The 12,182-nt window shown below is 42.8% G+C and overlaps 1 protein-coding gene across 1 annotated transcript in view; it reads right to left on the bottom strand.

The window, feature by feature from the left end:
* The window catches only part of LOC115160992 (titin), a 179,609-nt gene that overhangs the window by 81,203 nt on the left and 86,224 nt on the right, over positions 1 to 12,182 (bottom strand). Inside the window, exons 99-121 of the mRNA XM_029711620.1 lie at positions 9,580 to 9,846; positions 9,342 to 9,439; positions 8,843 to 9,011; positions 8,339 to 8,605; positions 7,883 to 8,149; positions 7,375 to 7,653; positions 6,853 to 7,261; positions 6,569 to 6,693; positions 6,190 to 6,456; positions 5,830 to 6,099; positions 5,355 to 5,657; positions 4,931 to 5,233; positions 4,649 to 4,836; positions 4,338 to 4,452; positions 3,958 to 4,242; positions 3,698 to 3,849; positions 3,350 to 3,497; positions 2,621 to 2,798; positions 2,425 to 2,546; positions 2,023 to 2,310; positions 1,632 to 1,928; positions 1,333 to 1,519; positions 1,069 to 1,184 (exon numbers count right to left, since the gene is read on the bottom strand). Of these exons, the coding sequence (XP_029567480.1) occupies positions 1,069 to 1,184; positions 1,333 to 1,519; positions 1,632 to 1,928; positions 2,023 to 2,310; positions 2,425 to 2,546; positions 2,621 to 2,798; positions 3,350 to 3,497; positions 3,698 to 3,849; positions 3,958 to 4,242; positions 4,338 to 4,452; positions 4,649 to 4,836; positions 4,931 to 5,233; positions 5,355 to 5,657; positions 5,830 to 6,099; positions 6,190 to 6,456; positions 6,569 to 6,693; positions 6,853 to 7,261; positions 7,375 to 7,653; positions 7,883 to 8,149; positions 8,339 to 8,605; positions 8,843 to 9,011; positions 9,342 to 9,439; positions 9,580 to 9,846 (5,100 nt within the window). The remainder of the gene's footprint in view (positions 1 to 1,068; positions 1,185 to 1,332; positions 1,520 to 1,631; positions 1,929 to 2,022; positions 2,311 to 2,424; positions 2,547 to 2,620; positions 2,799 to 3,349; positions 3,498 to 3,697; positions 3,850 to 3,957; positions 4,243 to 4,337; positions 4,453 to 4,648; positions 4,837 to 4,930; positions 5,234 to 5,354; positions 5,658 to 5,829; positions 6,100 to 6,189; positions 6,457 to 6,568; positions 6,694 to 6,852; positions 7,262 to 7,374; positions 7,654 to 7,882; positions 8,150 to 8,338; positions 8,606 to 8,842; positions 9,012 to 9,341; positions 9,440 to 9,579; positions 9,847 to 12,182) is intronic.

The raw sequence follows: 12,182 nt of genomic DNA on the forward strand, positions 1-12,182 counted from the left end.
CTTTCAACCAATATAAGATACTTATATCTACCTAAATGTTTAATATCCTGAATTTTTATGATTATTTATTTGAATTGCGCGCCCTCCAGTTTCACCGGAAGTTGTCCCGAAAGTGGGACGCTGAGCCCTAAAGTGCTGTTATTGTGAAGTGGAAGCGTCAAGGAGCAGCTCAGCCGAGAAGTGGTAGGTCAGACAAGCTCACAGAACAGGACCGCCGAGTGCTGAAGCGCGTAGTGCGTAAAATTTGTTTGTCCTTGGTTGCAACACTCACTTCCGAGGTCCACACTGCCTCTGGAAGACACATCAGCACAAGAACTGTTCGTTGGGACCTTCATGAAATGGGTTTCCATGGTCGAGCAGCCGCACGCAAGCCTAACATCATCATGCGCAATGCCCAGCGTTGGCTGGAGTGGTGTAAAGCTTGCCGCCATTGGACTCTGGAGCAGTGGAAATGCGTTCTCTGGAGTAATGAATCATGCTTCACCATCTGGCAGTCCGACGGACGAATCTGGGTTTGGCGGATGCCAGGAGAACGCTACCTATACCCAATGCAATAATAAGTAATAATGGTCTGTTTTTCATGGTTCGGGCTAGGCCTCTTAGTTCCAGTGAAGGGAAGTCTTAAAGCTACAGCATACAATGACATTCTAGACGATTCTGTGCTTCCAACTTTGTGGAAACAGTTTGGAGAAGGCCCTTTCCTGTTTCAGCATGACAATGACCCAGTGCACAAAGAAAGGTCCATACAGAAATGGTTTGTTGAGATCGGTGTGGAAGAACGTGACTGGCGTGCACAGAGCTCTGACCTCAACCCCATCAAACACCTTTGGGATGAATTGGAAGGCGAGCCAGGCCTAATCGCCTAACATCGGTGCGACGACCTCACTAATGCTCTTGTGGCTGAATGGAAGCAAGTTCCCGCAGCAGTGTTACAACATCTAGCCTTCCCAGAAGAGTGGAGGCTGTTATAGCAGCAAAGGTGGGGCCAACTCCATATTAATGCCCATGATTTTGGAATGAGATGTGTCCACATACTTTTGGTAATATAGTGTATGTTGGATGTATTACCAATAGGATCCTTGACCAAGATCTGGTCAGTTTCCTTGCTTGGTTTTCCAGGTCCGGCGAGATTCTCAGCCAAGACTCTGAACTTATACTTCTTCCTTGTGGGTAGTCCTTTGACTCTGCAAATCAGGAACAATCACATAATCAACACCACCATCAAATGAATTGCTACAACCAGAAATTAAATCAACACTCTCATTACTGCCTTCAATGACTAAAATGGAAGCATTACGATGTTAATTAACTAAATGTATACTAATGTCTTACCTGAATGTTGTGTCTCTGATTGGGATCTTGTTGCATCTGATCCATCTGTTCTGGTCTGGTTCAAACCTTTCAACCCAGTACCCAGTGATAGGACTGCCACCATCCTCTTCAGGCTCATACCAATTCAGAGTCAGGCCATCTTTAACAATATCAGAAGGCTCCAGCTTGGTTGGCGCACCAGGAGAATCTGAAAACAACAGTTACAGACAATTTTAGCAACAACCCAGAAAACAAAATAATACTCTAAAGGAAATACAATTATATTGCTTTGACTAAATACAAACATAAACTTAACATACCAAAGGCATATCTGGCAATGATTGGCATATGTTCTGCTGGCGCACCAATACCAAACTGGTTCTCAGCAAACACTCTGAAGATGTATTCCTTGAAAGCCGTCAGGTTGAGGGCCTTGAAGTTGGTCTCTTTGACAGTGGAGGAGAGCTTGTGCCAGATCTCGCTTTCTGCGGCTCTCCTCTCCACTATGTAGTTAGTGACCTTTGCACCTCCATCATCTCTGGGAGGGTTCCAGGCCAGGAAACAGGACTTGTTGGTGATCTCAGAGATATCAAACGCAGCTGGAGGACCAGGCTTATCTGTTCAAGACAAATAGAAAACAATGTCAGAACATTAAAGAACACACTTTTAAACAAGTGTTTCCTCACAAATAAAGGTGACAAAATATGATACCTAGAATGTTGACGTCAACGGTTGCAGTAGCACGGCCACAGCTGTTGTGTGCTTCAATGATGTAGGTAGCTGTGTCCTCTCTTGTTGTCTTGCTGATAGTAACAACGGAGTGACCAGGCTTGTCGTCAATAGAAACTCTATCGTCCCCCTTCAGAACCATGTCACCCTTGGTCCATTTCACTTTAGGTACGGGCTTTCCAAGAACATCAGCTGGAAGCTCAATCTTAGAGCCAGCTTTGGCGGTCAGTCCAGCAAGACATTTGACATCCAGAAGAATCTCTGGGGGGTCTGTGAGATTATACAGAAAATGTGTTATACTGATGATACAGAAACACATTTCAGCCACTATGCAAGATTATTCATGTTACATATAAAGACATGGAGCATTTACGCAAAACATACCTTTAGGATCAACAGCCAAAATCTCATCTGTAGCCTTGCAGGGTTTGCTGGCACCCAGTCTGTTCAAGGCCTTCACGCGGTAGGCATACCACTGTCCCTCAATGAGACCAGTCACTTGCAATCTAAGAGAAAGTAAGTTAGCCTTTCAAAACAAAACAAAAAATATCTTAGAGCTTTTTTCTCTGGTTCTACTTACTTCAACTCAGGGACCTGATCTCCGCAGGACTCCCACTTGTCTGTGCCACGCTGGCACCTTTCTATGTTGTAGCCCTTGATTCCAGTGCCGCCGTCCCACTTGGGTGGGTCCCAGGTCAGGAAGATGCCAGAAGCTGACTTGTCCCTCCATTTCAGGTTCTCAGGTGGGTCTGGCACGGCTTGAATTCAAAAGACAGGCATGTCAATGATTCAGAACAGTTCTAATTCAAATGACAGGCATGTCAATGATTCAGAACAGTTCTAATTCAAATGACAGGCATGTCAATGATTCATAACAGTTCTAATTCAAAAGACAGGCATGTCAATGATTCAGAACAGTTCTAATTCAAATGACAGGCATGTCAATGATTCAGAACAGTTCTAATTCAAAAGACAGGCATGTCAATGATTCAGAACAGTTCTAATTCAAATGACAGGCATGTCAATGATTCAGAACAGTTCTAATTCAAAAGACAGGCATGTCAATGATTCAGAACAGTTCTAATTCAAAAGACAGGCATGTCAATGATTCAGAACAGTTCTAATTCAAATGACAGGTATGTCAATGATTGTGAACAGCTAGAACACAAATTACAGGTATGTCAATAACTGAGAAAAGTTCCAATTCAAATGACAGGTATGTCAATTATTGAGACGTCAAAACAATGGATCAAGTTCCCTTCACTTGAGTGCACAGCATAGGCATTGTCCTTGGTACTGTACTACTTACTGGCAGGGGAGGACACATTGACTGGCTCGTCAATGTAGGCAGGCTCTCCTGGGCCACACTTGTTGCAGGCAGTAACCCTGAACAGATACTCTTTACCCTCAACGACATCAGTGACAGTGAACTCCTGGTCTTGAACACCAGTGATCACCTGGGGAAAGACAGTCAGTGACATGTGTTATTACATTTATAATAATCTTATTTCATGTATAACAGGGTATAAGCTGTGGCCAAAGATAGACTACCGAAGATTGTTCCAGCCTTATGTCCCAACTGGAAAAGAGGACAAAGTAAGTAAGTTATTTCACATGTATATTGCTGTGTGGTTTAAAGACTTATGTTCATCCATACCTTGACCCAGGTCTTGCGGGATATGTCACGTTTCTCAATCTGGTAGCCAGTCAGAGGGCTTCCTCCATCATGCTCTGGCGCCTCCCACATCAGGTGCACATGCTGTCTGGTCACCTCGGCAACCTTGAAGTCTTTGGGTGCACTTGGGGATGCTAAATTTAAAAAAAAAGAGGGATATGAAGGGAAAAGAAAGAATTGCAGTTGACAATATCAAGATACAGTATGTTGTGTTTCACCACAAAGCTCATCACGTCACTTACCGATAACGTTGACTTCAATCTCTCCGGAGCAACTGGTAATATCATTCTCCAGAGTAAGAGTGTATACACCTCTGTCTGGACGCACACTTGGAGTGATGGTCAGTTCTACGTAGGTACTCTTTGTAATCATGGACACACGTTCACCAGCAGTGAGTTCCTTATCAGCGAAGCTCCACTTTGCGTTTGGTGTGGGATATCCAGAGATAGGGACACGGATAGTAAGGGGATGAGGAACAATGACCTCCAGGCCATCCTTGAATCCACTCAGGTCCATTGTGGGGCCAACTGAAGATAGAAAATAATGACCATTGTTATGACAAATGCACAACATTTAAAATGATGAACGTCTTCAAGATTAGTGAAAAGAGAACCAAATGTACCATGTGTATCATCAGCCAGCATGGGTCCCAGTGTGTTGGATGGGTCAGACACTCCAGCTGCATTCTCAGCCATCACCCTGTAGTTGTATTTTTTGCCATATTTCAGGCCAGATATCTGAGGAAAATATGGAAGAGCAGTATTCAGAGTTGAGATAAGTGTAAGCAATTTAGACAATTTAGTAAATTGATGTCAATGAGAGACTTGTCTTCAAGTCAGAATACAACACAAAACGTATGATAATTATATTACAAATATTATATGAAATCTCCAAGAAACCATTTAGGAGCTTTTCATCTTATAGGATAAATACCTTGTAGGTGAGATCCTGGCAGAGCCTGGCGTTGCATCTGAGCCAATGGTCTGTTTCGTCCTCACATCTCTCAATGATGTAGCCAGTGATCATGCTGCCTCCATTCTTCAATGGGATCTCCCATGTCAGCTGGACTGAGTTCTTGTTCTGCTCTGAGGGTACCAGGTTCTGTGGTGGGCTTGGCCTTTCTGGAATAACAAAAACAAACATGTTTGTATGTTAAAACAGTGCATGTATTTCAGTAATAACATTTCAGCAACTTTCAGAAGTGAAATAACTTACCAATGGGGTCCATGATCTTAACTGGATTGGTAGCAGCACTCGGTTTGCCAATGCCAGCCTTGTTTTCAGCCTTGACACGAAAGATGTATTCCTTGTTCTCAATGACATCGTTGATGATTGCGCTGCGATCCGTTGCTTTACTGATCATAGCCACAGCCCACTTCACAGAGGTCCTGTCACGAGACTCAACGATGTAGGATGTGATCTCAGACCCTCCGTCAGACACTGGTTTTTCCCAGGAGACTGTGGCACCAAACTTACTCACGTTTCCAACACTCACATCCTGAGGAGCATCAGGAACATCTGAAATATAACGGCAGGTTGTAATTCACTTTTCTGGTAGGCAGTTCATTGTTGGAACCAGTTACGTTTGAATAATGATACTGCATGAGATGATTATTACAATATCAAATAGTTTGCTTACCAAACTTGTTCTTGGCATAAACACCAGGTTTCTCTGTCTCAACATTTGGTCCACTGCCCACTCTGTTGCGAGCACAAACACGGAATAGGTACATGGATTCCCTCTGTAGTCCGGTCACAGTGTATTCTGGAGCGTCGGAGTGGTCAGTTGCAAGAGTCCATGTCTTGCGCTTGACATCACGCCTCTCCACCAAGTATGTAATGATCTTGCTGCCACCATCGCTCTCTGGCTCTTCCCAGACCAGGCTGACCTCACCATCGGCAGTGTCAACCACGTGAAGGCTCTTCACGGGTCCAGGGACATCTGTGGGAGTCAAAAATACATAAATAAATGGAATCCATATGAACAACAACAAATTCCAAGAAAAAGATCCCTTCCAAGAAAAATATTCTTTCCAAGAAAAATGTTCCTTCCATGAAAAATATCCTTTCCCGTTATCCATTCAAATGCAAGAGTGGATTGAAAGGCAACTTACCAATGACATCCAGATTAATGAATGCCTCTCCCTGTCCGTGTTTGTTCTTGATGATAACCTTGTAACGTCCCTGATCGGACTTCTTAGGGTCCTTCAGCCTGTACTCTGTGCTGTCCCCAACGGTGTGGATGTTGTCCTTGGGCAGGCTGACGTTATCATAGAACCACTCAGCCTCAGCTTTAGGATACGCGCTGTAGGGCACTAACATGACGATGGGCTTTCCAGCGTCTGTTACTAAGCTCTGATCCATAGTCTTGATATTTGGCTTAGCTGTAGAGGAATAAACAATTATAAGATCAAATAATAAAAGGATTGATTTATTGTGGAATCGGAGAGGATATGAAGTCTATGATGACATACCTGCCAGTTCCAGCTTGGCTCTGGCATCCTTGTCTTTGGCGATTATTCTGTACTCTCCCTGGTCACGAGGCCTGATCTCACACACCTGGAGTCTGTGGATCTTGCCCTCGCTCATCATCTGGTACTTGTCACCCTGGACAATGGTCATGTTGTTCCTCAACCATTTGACCTCAACTCTGTCTTTGTTGAGCTCCACCTCAAACACAATATCAGAGCCTGGAGGCTCAAACACATCCTGAGGTGGTCTGACAATCTCAACTGCGGTCTCTGGAATAAAGATTACACAAGAAATTGAATTTGTGAAACATGAATTCATACAGAACGGCTAGAAAAATGGACTCACACAAACAGAATCATAGAATGAATTCAAGAGGCTTGCCTTCAACAAAGAGTTGGGCATGTGATCTCCTTTCATCGACGCCACAAGAATATTCACACTCATCATCTGGTCTGCACTCCTTGATACGCAGCCTGCAGGTCTTGCCCTCTTTTTCAAAGATGTACCTTGCAAAAAAAACAAATGGATAATGTTACAATATGCTTTTCTGTATTTAATGAAAATCCTGGGGTGGCCCTTAGGGGTAAATTAGCTTTAAAGATTTAGTTTCAGTGTCAATAAAGCGACAGTGATCGTGCCTCATAGCAGTCTAAAGGTTTTCCTACCTGGGTCCCTCTCTGATCTCACGTCCATTCCTGTACCATTTCACCTCAGCCTTCTCCTTGGTGAGTTTGCAGGTGAACTCAGCATCCTCAAACTCAGTGATGGTCTGGTCTTTGAGTTGTGCGGAGAAGTCAGTGGGGGCTTCGCTGATGATCATCTCAGCTGTAGACTTGTCATCACCAGCCATGACAGTGTATTCACCCTCATCATCGAGAGTACAGTCCTTGATGGTCAGTGTGTGCTTGTATTGGTCCACCCTGTAGAGGATGCGTTTGCTGAGTGTGATCTCCTGACCAGCCTTCATCCATTTCAGAGTAACCTTCTGCCTGTTGACCTTGCAAGAGAAGCTAACAGTCTTCTTTTCCTGTGTGTCGCAGTCCTCAAGAGGTACAATGATCTTCAGACTCTCCTCTGTTGACAAAACAAATAAATCAGTCAGTCATGTAGCTCAATTCAAACAAAAATAAGACATACTACTACATCAAATTAGCCATTGGTCAAATTGATAACAAAAATGTGTTCACCTTTTACGGTAAGTTTGCCAGAGCTCTTGGCATGTTCACCACGGTGGTTAGTTAATGTAATAGTATAGTTCCCTTCATCTGACTTCTCAGCATCCTTGATCCTCAGAGAGAACACGTTGTCTTTCTGGATCATGACGAACTTGCTGCTCTCAAACATGGTCTCATCGTTCTTCAGCCACTTAGCTTTAGCTCCCTCAGAGTTCACCTCACAGTTGAAGACCATCTCTTGTCCCTCTTTAGCTTCTGTGTCTTTGATTGGTGTAATGATCCTGAGTTTTTCTGTGGAAATCAAAGTGAAAGAAACACAAGTTAGTAGATCAAATTAATTATTTCCCCAAGGCTGCCTCAAAGAAAATCTGAGAAGAATATTACTTTATTGTCCAATTGTTCATGCAGGTCTAACAGAAAATGTACTTTATCGCAACCACAACCGAAAGACACATATACTGTACACATACAGATTGGAGAGGTTGGAATAGAAAAGAAAACAAACATATTGATGACATACCAAGAACAAACAGGTCAGCTGTAGCTCTGGTGGTACCAATGAGGGCAACATAGGCTCCCTCATCCTTGGGTTCAGAGTTCTTGATTACAAGTATTCTTCTCTTGCCATCACAGACAATGTCGTACTTGTCCCCTTTTTCTAGCTCCTGATCATCCTTCATCCATTTGACAATGAATGTGTCTTTAGAGACTGAGCAGACAAACTCAGCCTTTTCTCCCTCAACCACCTCCTGACTCTGAGGCTTGGAGATAAACTCAGCAGCCAGTTCTGGAAGAACAAAAACAGATTAGTGTATATGCTCTCATTTTCCACAAATACTTTTACCTGCATCCCTTGATTTGGTTTTCATAATAGTATTGCCAGTGTGGAGCCACTACCCGGGATATTTAACTTTCTCCACCGGACAAAGGTCTTTAACTGACTAAATGAAACAGAGCTCATGTCTGATTTCATTACCATTTATTTTCAGGTTTCCAGTTGTCTTTGAGCTGGACAATTTGCAATGGTACTCTCCAGCATCATCTGTTTTGAGATCCTGAATGATGAGTATCCTCTTCCTGCCGTCTACGATCTGATCGTATCTTCCTCCCTCTGGCAGTTCCTGGTCTCCTTTATACCACATGACATCAGCATCGGCCTTTGACACTTCACAAATCATCTTCACGCTGTCTGTTTCTGTTCCCTCCACGTTAGACAGGTTCCTGGTGAACCTAGCCTCTTCCTCTGCAAAGGAAATACAATATAACCGTTAAGTCAATACATTATGATAAGTCGATTATAGTATATAACATTAAAATGAATTTATTTGCCTATGTCCCAAATGGCCCCCTATTCCTTATATAGTGCACTACTTTTGACCAGATCCCTATGTGGGCCCTGGTCAAAAGTAGTACACTATATAGAGAATAGGGTGCCATTTGGGATTCACAGTTTGAGGCAGAGAAAGTGTGCCAGACTCACCAATGACTGTAAGCATGCCGGAGGATTTGGAGACCTTTGCATCACATTCATATTCTGCTTCATCATCGAACACTGATTTGTGGATGATGAGGATGTGTTGGCGACCTTTGGCAATTATTTCATATTTCTTTCCCTTTCTGATTTCACTGCTGTCCTTCAACCAACGGACCTGTTTCCAGAAACAGCCATAAAACAAGGACATTACAATGACGGTACAATGATGTTAAGATGTACTGATCCAGACAATGAAGGAAACAATTAAGGGAGCAAAATGTAACAGCAGCGTAAAAGGTTGAAAAACAGTGGAAGACAGGAAACAACCAAGTCTCAGTCTTAATATTATGTTTTGTAACTCCACATGCAACTATATTATATTGTTATACAAATAAGAAGGTGTGTTTGAATGTGCATTTGAGAACAAGTGTGTGCATGTGTTGTGTGGGGGTTGGGAGAGTGGTAGGGTCCGGGAGGTAGGGGGTGAAGGGTCAGGAATCAATACCTTGACATTTTCGCGAGATACTTCACATTCAAATCTGGCAGAGTCCTTTTCTTTGACCTCAACATCATGGAGTGGCGTAGAGAACTCAACATGTGGAGCTGTAAGGATTAAGTATTAATACACCAGTATGCCAAATACACTAAAGTGTAGTCTTAACAACAAACAAACAAACAATATCAAAAGGTTTTTAATTTATACTTTAACAAACAAACAATATAATTATCTATACTTTACTTACGTTCAACGTTAAGGAAGCAAGAGGTTTTGAATTCTGAGGCGTCGCAGGTATATGTTTTTGAATCATCAAGAGTGCAGCCATGAATGATTAGTCTTCTCTTGCGGCCATCGGCAACAATGTCATATTTCTTAGTTTTGCGTATCTCCTGTCCGTCCTGGAACCACGTGACCTCAGCATTTTCTCTGGAGACTTCACACTCCAAAGTAGCAGTAGCCTCTTCCTCAACTGTCTGGTCCTCCAGAGGCTTGCTGAACTCAACTGGTGGCTCTGTGAGTTCACACATGAATTACACATGATGACTTGTCCTTTACATATCATAACAGCTTAGGAAACCAACAAACTCATTTGACCAAATTCTATTAGTACCACCAACTATTATTATTGTTATGGTCCCTCTTTAGATTAAGTGGCCTAAAACATATATTTTTTTGACTTGGTAGTTACAAAGGCAGGTACAGTTACAGTGTAAGCTACACATTCCGTTATGTAATTCCTTCAACCTGTTTGTTGTTTGTGCAATTACTGTACATATTCATACTTTTAATACATTTGTATTCAAACTTAACATTGTGGGTACACCTCTCCTCACCCTGTTATAAAAGCATACATGACTGTCTCACAGGCTCTCATTTCATACTTAACACAGCAATACTTGCTGATGGGCCTCTCATTTAATTCAGACTGGTTGGGTAGATCATGCTCCCACACCATTCACACCTGACCCACCTACATTATACTGTTGTCTGTGCTTTGCATCAAGGAGACAAATATTGTCTAAAGAAATCTGAATCTATGTCCCAATGTGTACTCACACAGTACTTATACTCTGCCAACCTACAGTGAGGGAAAAAAGTATTTGATCCCCTGCTGATTTTGTACGTTTGCCCACTGACAAAGAAATGATCAGTATAATTTTAATGGTAGGTTTATTTGAACAGTGAGAGACAAAAATGTTATAAATTGATTTGCATTTTAATGAGGGAAATACGTATTTGACCCCCTCTCAATCAGAAAGATTTCTGGCTCCCAGGTGTCTTTTATACAGGTAACGAGCTGAGATTAGGAGTACACTCTTAAAGGGACACCTGTCCACAGAAGCAATCAATCAATCAGATTCTAAACTCTCCACCATGGCCAAGACCAAATAGCTCTCCAAGGATGTCAGGGACAAGATTGTAGACCTACACAAGGCTGGAATGGGCTACAAGACCATCGCCAAGCAGCTTGGTGAGAAGGTGACAGCAGTTGGTGCGATTATTCGCAAATGGAAGAAACACAAAAGAACTGTCAATCTCCCTCGCCCTGGGGCTCCATGCAAGATCTCACCTTGTGGAGTTGCAATGATCATGAAAACGGTGAGGAATCAGCCCAGAACTACACAGGAGGATCTTGTCAATGATCTCAAGGCAGCTGGGACCATAGTCACCAAGAAAACGATTGGTACACACTACGCCGTGAAGGACTGAAATCCTGCAGCGCCCGCAAGGTCCCCCTTCTTAAGAAAGCACCGTCTGAAGTTTGCCAATGAACATCTGAATGATTCAAATGACAACTGGGTGAAAGTGTTGTGGTCAGATGAGAACAAAATGGAGCTCATTGGCATCAACTCAACTCGCCGTGTTTGGAGGAGGAGGAATACTGCCTATGACCCCAAGAATACCATCCCCACCGTCAAACATGGAGGTGGAAACATTATGCTTTGGGGGTGTTTTTCTGCTAAGGGGACAGGACAACTTCACCGCATCAAAGGGACGATGGACGGGGCCATGTACCGTCAAATCTTGGGTGAGAACCTCCTTCCCTCAGCCAGGGCATTGAAAATGGGTCGTGGATGGGTATTCCAGCATGACAGTGACCCAAAACACACGGCCAAGGCAACAAAGGAGTGGCTCAAGAAGAAGCACATTAAGGTCCTGGAGTGGCCTAGTCAGTCTCCAGACCTTAATCCCATAGAAAATCTGTGGAGGGAGCTGAAGGTTCGAGTTGCCAAACATCAGCCTCGAAACCTTAATGACTTGGAGAAGATATGCAAAGAGGAGTGGGACAAAATCCCTCCTGAGATGTGTGCAAACCTGGTGGCCAACTACAAGAAACATCTGACCTCTGTGATTGCCAACAAGGGTTTTGCCACCAAGTACTAAGTCATGTTTTGCAGAGGGGTCAAATACTTATTTCCCTCATTAAAATGCAAATCATTTTATAACATTTTTGACATGCATTTTACTGGATTTTTTTGTTGTTATTCTGTCTCTCACTGTTCAAATAAACCTACCATTAAAATTATAGACTGATCATTTCTTTGTCAATGGGCAAACGTACAAAATCAGCAGAGGATCAAATACTTTTTCCCCTCACTGTATGTAAATGCAAGGCAAATACTCCCAATTCTGGCCATTTAATGTAAAGTGGAATCATTGCGTTACTATGAACCTGGTCTATATAGCACCATATAGTGCACCATATGTATCTGTCCAGTATGCTTTATAGAGTAAATATTGTGACTATATTGTTGTTTAACCTTATCGAATTCACAAAAAAACAGGTCTCCATGTTGGTTAAGAGAGCAGTTGGGGCAATCATCTCTATAACAACCACAACTAAAT

The sequence above is a fragment of the Salmo trutta genome, chromosome 24 (assembly GCF_901001165.1).
Source record: "Salmo trutta chromosome 24, fSalTru1.1, whole genome shotgun sequence".
NCBI lineage: Eukaryota > Metazoa > Chordata > Actinopteri > Salmoniformes > Salmonidae > Salmo > Salmo trutta.